Below are 6,943 nucleotides of genomic sequence, written 5' to 3' on the forward strand. Positions count from 1 at the left end.
GCAGTCAGGCCGGCCGTCCATCAGCAGATAGAGTTGGGTGTCATCTGCGTATTGATGGCACCCAAGTCCGTATCCCCTGGCAATCTGGGCAAGAGGGCGCATGTAGATATTGAATAACATTGGTGAGAGAACTGCCCCCTGGGGCACTCCACAGTCCAGTGTGTGCCTCCGGGACCGCTCGCCCCCAATAGCCACCCTTTGTCCCCGATCCTCGAGGAAGGAGGAGAGCCACTGTAAGGCAGACCCCCTCACCCCTATGTCGGCGAGGCGGCAGGTCAGTAGCCGATGGTCGACCGTGTCGAACGCGGCCGACAGATCTAGCAGCATCAGCACCGCCACACCACCCCGATCCAGATGCCGTTGGAGATCATCTACCAGGGCGACCAGTACTGTCTCCGTCCCATAGCCCGGGCGAAAGCCGGACTGGCAAGGGTCTAGGATGGAAGCGTCATCCAGAAAGCTCTGCAACTGCAACGCCACTGCCCTCTCTATTATTTTACCTAAAAATGGTAAATTGGAGACCGGTCGGTAGTTTGCCAATTCGGCCGGGTCTGCTGTACTTTTTTTCAAGAGGGGTCGGACCAAAGCCTCTTTCAGAGATGATGGAAAACGCCCCTCTGAGAGGGATCTATTTATGATGTCCCGTAGAGGACAATCTAGCTCCCTCAGGCAGGATTTAATTAGCCAGGAGGGGCATGGGTCCAGATCACAAGTTGTAGGGCGCGCAGAGGAGAGGATTCCGTCAACTTCCTCCAGGCTGAGCGGGTCGAAATGATCCAGAGTTAAATCAGAAGACAGGCGTGGGGCCTCGGGCTCATGTACTGTGTCTAAGGTGATGGGCAGGTCTTGGCGGAGTGACGTGATTTTGTCTGCAAAAAATCTCGCAAAAGCCTCACAGCCTATTTCTGATTCACTAGCGTTTGGTCTGCCCTGGGGCAGCGTAGTTAAATGTCCAATTATTTTAAACAATTGCGCCGGGCGCGAGTTTGCAGACGCAATCTTGGCCGCGAAGTACTTCTTCTTCGCGGCCTTGACTGCCATCTCATACGACCTCATAAACGTTCTGTAGGATGTTCTCGCCGCTTCGCCACGAGTGCGCCGCCACTGCCTCTCTAGTCGTCGGAGTCCTTGTTTCAACCGGCGTAGCTCCGAGGTATACCAGGGAGCCAGCCTTGAACGAGGGCGCAGAGGACGTCGGGGTGCGATCTCGTTGATTGCCCCAGATAGCCGGTCTTGCCAGGCATCAACCAGGGCATCAAGGGAATCGCAATGGGGCCAAGGATCCCGAAGAGCCATTTGGAACCGTTCCGGGTCCATCAGGCTCCGCGGGCGAGCCAAAATAGGCTCTCCGCCCTTACAGGGTTGAGGTAGCGTCTCCATACGGGCCTTGAGGGCCAAGTGATCCGACCATGGTATCGCCTCCGTTGCGATTTCGTTCACTTTAATCCCGGCCGCAAAGATCAGATCTAATGTGTGCCCAGCCTGGTGCGTGGGAGTCGTGACAAATTGGGAGAGTCCCAGTGTCGCCATGGAAGACACTAGGTCCATCGCCCGAATGGAAGCCGCGTCATCGGCATGGACATTGAAGTCGCCCAGGACTACGAGCCCCGGGTACTCCAACGCCCAGCCGGACACCGCCTCCATCAGGGATGGTAAGGCGCTGGCCGGTGCGTTAGGCGGATGGTACACCAGCCAGATCGCCAACCTCTCCCCGACTTCCCACGCAAGGCCGACACACTCAATACCGTCAATCTTTGGGGCCGGGAGGGCCCGGAAGGAGTAAGCCTCCCGTATGAAAATCGCCCCCCCGCCCCCCCGCCCGCTAATCCGCGACTGGTGGAAGACCGAGTAACCTGCCAGGGAGTGCAGCGCTTGAGCACCAACAGATCTAGTGCCACTGTGGCAATTTGCCCAACAGATCTAGTGCCACTGTGGCAGTGCAAACCCAACAGGACTAAGGTCAAGTCAGGAAAGTGTTTTTGTGGAAAATGTTAGGCACAGGTTCAAAAGTGTATAGAAAGAAACCCCTACAAGCTACACACACCAAACACAGAGGGAACTTCACTCTGCCACCAGGGCTGGCCCTGTCACTAGGCAAACTAGGCAGTTGCCTAAAGCACCAGGAGATAGGATGTGTTGAATTGGGCTCCCCCTCCTTCCCTCGGCAAACACCTAGTTTGCCTCCTCCCTCCCTTGTCAATTTCAGTGCCAGGGAACTGGTGCTCAAGCGCTGCACTCCCTGGCAGGTCATCTAAAGCCGCCCCCCCCACCCGCCGAACACCTGATAAAGACTCAAAGACTTACTCAAAGTCAGTGCTGTGGGGGCAGCTGGCTGGCTGGCTGCAGCGGGAAGGAAAGAGCGTGCGTTGCTGCTCCCTCCTCCCACTTCCTTTCCATCCAGGAAGTGGGAGGCGGCGGCACGCGCCCTTTCCTTCCTGCTGCAGCCAACCAGGCGGCCGGCCCTACAGCACTGACTTTGAGTGAGTCTTTATCAGGTGTTCAACAGCAGGGGGGAGGCTTTAGATGTCCCACCGGAGAGTGTGATGCTTGAGCGCCAGTTCCCCAGCACTGAAATTGACCAGGAAGGGAAGGGAGGGAGGAGGAGGCGTGGCCGCAGGGGGGGAAAGCCAGGGGGAGGCGGGGCACAGTGGCCCCATAGAGGGGGGGCACTGTGGAGGGAGGACCAGAAGTTTGCCTAAGGCATCATTTGCCCTCAGGTCACCCCGCCTGCCACCCTCTTCTTTACAATCTCTCCAAGATGGGGGTGGATTACATTTCTGGGGTCCCAGATATGGGCTCCCTCCCAAAGGTCTCCCCAGTGCTGTCTCTGGAAAAGACAGCGGCAGTTACAGCCAGGAGTTTATGGACTGGCTAAGGAAAAACTGGTGACACCAAACTCACAGGTAAACTTCAGCTGGGCAAACTCCACCAGCCAAACACTGGAAGCAAAGCAAAGCATCCCCACTATGCCCCCCCCCGCAAAGTCTCTAAAGACAGGTTTTAAAGGTCAGAAAGGTAGACATCCCCAGAGTTTTGATAGGGGCTCCCCAAATTTACTCCACAACAGCTTGGTGTGCACCCCAGCCCCACCAGACCAGTGGAAATAAGAATTTCCCATTTAAAGTGATTAGTGATGCAATGACAGAAAGGCAGACATGACAAGTGACTTCTGACAGACAGCAGCTCCCCAAAGTTACCCCATGACAACAGTTTGGTGGGCATCCCAGACAAGTAAGGAAAGCAAATCCAGTGCCCAAACTCTCAGCCACCCGTTCAAGGGCTGAGACAAGCCACTTTGAATTCTTCTGCTCCAGAGAGGAAATGGACCAATAGAGCATGTCTACTAAGCATTTCAGAGCTTAGGTCTGAAATGCACAAACATCACTTTGTTTTCTTTATAGCTTAAGGATGGAAGTTTCTGGATTTTCTTAAGGAAGTGGTCCTTTACTGCACATCATGTGAAACATAAAACAGTATTTCTGTGTTTTGAAGAATCTGTTACTCTTGAAGTCACAAGTCTACAAACTTTCAAAATCTGTTCTGTTTAGGTGGTGTCTTGGATCAGGGAATTAAACCAGTCAATAAGAAATCCCACCTTATCCTCTCTCTTCGCATGCTCCTCCACCTCACAAACGTGAATGTTTGTATGGTGATCTCTGTTATCCAGATCTGCTATTTTTAATCTCATAGTTCTGTTTTGGTTCTCCAGTTTTATCATTTTCTCATGATGCAGTTTGTTTATATCATATGCTTCTTCAGCAGTCTCTGCTCCATTTTTTACATTAGTTCCTTTAATTGGTTGTTTATTGGTTTTAACAATTCTCTCTCTCCATCCAATAGTTCTTGCTTCATATTATGTTTTAATTGCAGTAAATGGCTTTCCATAGCAGGGCTTTTGTTGTAAAAAAAACCCCAGCAGGAATCATTTTCATATTAGGCCACACCCCTTGTCATCACCATTTTTTCACACAGGACTTTTTTTAAGAAAAGCTCCATCAGGAACTCATTTGCATATTAGGCCACACCCCTCACACCAAACCAGCCGGAAATGTGTTCCTGTGCATTCCTGCTAAAAAAAAAAAGCCCTGCTTTTAAGATAACTTGTAGTCTCATTCTCCATGTTTTCTTTTTCTGTGAGTTCAGTAGCCATATTATCGGCTCGCCTTTGCTATAGAGGATTTATTTGCTCTGTTATGTTATATCGTTAATTACTTGAAGAAAGAGCTGTTTACTCTAGATGTTTAAATTCCTCAGGACATCTGGTTTCTATTACGGCCAAATTTTCCTTTGCCTGAAGCTACTAGACTTGTATTTTAGAATCTTTTCCAGTGTCTAGGCATGGAGTCCTTGGATCATGCATCTACCATTATCTGGCTCAGTTCTATCCCCATACTTCACTTTCTAATCCCATAAATCAGAATGGAAGCTCTGTTACTCGTAGCCAGCAGTGCCACTTAAGCTTTGGAGTGCTCCTATTAGTGTTTCCAAGGCTGTAGAATTCCCCCTTCCCGATGTCTTGGAGTTTTATAAACTGTTTAATTGAGCAGAGACTGTCTGGAAATTTTTCCATTCACAAACTGTCACAAACAGCACCAAAGTTTGTGGAATGTTCATGCCAGGTGCCTTTCAATGAATTTCACTTTGCAAACCACAAACCAGCCAAAATTTGTGATGAACTTTACTTCATGAGCTGATTCATGCTCATCCCTAGTAATGTCTCAATCTCTTTCTAAAGAGAAGTGGTATTGTACCACATAAGCTATTTCAGAATACTTGAAGGTCAAACCAGTTGAGATGGTGATCAGTCTGTAATAGGAGTGGGGGATTAACAGGATAAGAGAGTAAGATCAGTAGAAAAGGAAGGAGGTTTAATTCTTTTTCTCTTTCCTGTTTTTCAAACCTTAAGTGTTTTTCTGAAGATGATGGACTGGGTCCAGACTAAATTTTCTGCTCACACAATGCACTTTTGTCAGAGGAAAATAACATTCTTCCTGCATCACCACCCCACCCACCCCCGCCCTGCTGCAACCAGTCTCCCCCAAATGGTGCTTCAGGAAGAAGGAATTGGTGGAAATTTCCTAATGACTTCCATTAATGGAAAATTTTGTCTAGATCCAATTCCAATGTGTACCGCAATGTGGGAAACAGAATATACACATGGTAAAGCATCCTTTCCCTCCATGTCTCAGCCCCAACTCAATCTGCCAGTAGTAGGGTTCCTTGTGGCAATAGCACAGGGACTTTAGGCTTAGCTCAGACAAAAAAAAAAGAGATTGGATTTACACCCCACCCTTCACTCAGGGTCTCAGAGTGACTTACAATCTCCTTTCCCTTCCCCTCTCCACAACAGACACGCTGCAAGCAATACTCCCTCTAAGCTGTGGAGTTTTGTGAGCAAAGATTCTACTTTGTGAGCTACTGGCATTAAAGTTATGAGCTACTGCATAAATTAGTTTGCTCTGGGCCATTTTTCCCAAACCAAGACAAAAATGTGTGAGCTAGAGGCTAAAAAACTGTGAGCTAGCTCACACTAACTCAGTTTAGAGGGAACACTGCCTATGAAGTAGGTGGGGCTGAGAGAGCTCTTTCGAGAACTGCTCTTGAGAGAACATCTCTGAGAGCATTTGTGACTGAACCAAGGTCACACCAGCAGTTACATGTGGAGGAGTAGAGAATCAAACGCAGTTCTCCCAGATTAGAGTCTGTGCTCTTAACCACTACATCAAACTGACTCTTAATTGCCAGCCTTCAGGTGGGGCCTGGAGATAACTGATTTCCAATTGAAATCAGCTTCCTCAGAGAAAATGGCTGTTTTGGATGTGTATGGCATTATGCCTCGATGAGATCCTTCCCCTCCTCAAGCCCTGCCCTCCTCAGGTTCCAACACAAAGTATGTGCAAATTCCTCAAGCAGGAGTTGGCAAACCAGGCAGTTAATATTTTGAGAATTAAAAACATGCTCAGATCTTTTAATAAAGATCTTTAACGGTTAAACTAGATAAGATTCCAGGATAAAGAAAGCCATGCTTACCATGAAGCACTTTTGCTAGCAAAGTAACAGCAGACGCAGCCAAATATCTTGGCCTCTTCCATTCTTTTCTAGAAGTATCTTCTGGCAGATTATATATTTTTTTATAAATGACTAAGAAAATGAAATGTATATAAAATAGAAACAATCCAAACAAATAGGAGTGATATAATATGAACATAGTCACTAATACCACCAAGGCATATGTCCCGCAGTTCTGACAACCTTTCAAAGTATCAATCAGGAAAGTTGTAAATTCCTGCAGAAAAGTACAGTTTGTGATTTCCATCATCTTTGGGGTAAATCGTATGAATGAAGTGCAATTTTGTTCATAAAGTCACGTCACTTTTGTCCTGAAAAAAAAGAGAATACACCATTAATAGACTTTTCCCTTGGTACAGCATTAACTAGGCAACTGTCAGTTGGAAAAGAACTTTTCTGTCAGGGAAACAAACTTTCTCTCGCTGCTCCTTTCTGACCTATGGGGGGGGGGGAAAGGGGAGTAGTCCACAGACACAAAAATTTCCTGAATGGTAAAGGGAGTTTGTGGCCTTTTGCCTACTGCATGGGGCCTACAGATATAGAATTTATCAAAGATGCTAAAGCTTGGAAGAAATGCTTAAACAATTTTTAACATGCTAAACTTTTGCCATACGACATCAACATTAACATTGGTGTTACAATTTTACAAAATTTTGAAATTACTAAGCAGATGGTGATGATAACATTTTATTAACAATAGGAGCATTCCAGACTGGGAAAAGAGCTAATGAATGCCTTGAAGTCATGTTGACCAGCGGTGGGAATTATCAAAGATCCTTGAGAAAGGATATTATCCAAAACAGACAAGACAAAAACCGGCTATCCGTTGGATCATATTGAAAAATTGGCTTATATAGTGAATTTATTGGACACT

General features: G+C 47.4%; 1 protein-coding gene across 1 annotated transcript in view; it reads right to left on the reverse strand.

Annotated features, from left to right (window-relative positions):
- The window catches only part of LOC132575208 (monoacylglycerol/Diacylglycerol O-acyltransferase-like), a 31,445-nt gene extending 25,069 nt beyond the window's left edge, over positions 1 to 6,376 (reverse strand). The window contains exon 1 of the mRNA XM_060243779.1: positions 6,031 to 6,376. Coding sequence (XP_060099762.1) covers positions 6,031 to 6,319 — 289 coding nt within the window. The 5' untranslated portion in view covers positions 6,320 to 6,376. The remainder of the gene's footprint in view (positions 1 to 6,030) is intronic.
- Between the last annotated feature and the right edge of the window lie 567 nt (positions 6,377 to 6,943).

This window comes from Heteronotia binoei, chromosome 7 (genome assembly GCF_032191835.1).
Source record: "Heteronotia binoei isolate CCM8104 ecotype False Entrance Well chromosome 7, APGP_CSIRO_Hbin_v1, whole genome shotgun sequence".
Taxonomy (NCBI): Eukaryota; Metazoa; Chordata; class Lepidosauria; order Squamata; family Gekkonidae; genus Heteronotia; species Heteronotia binoei.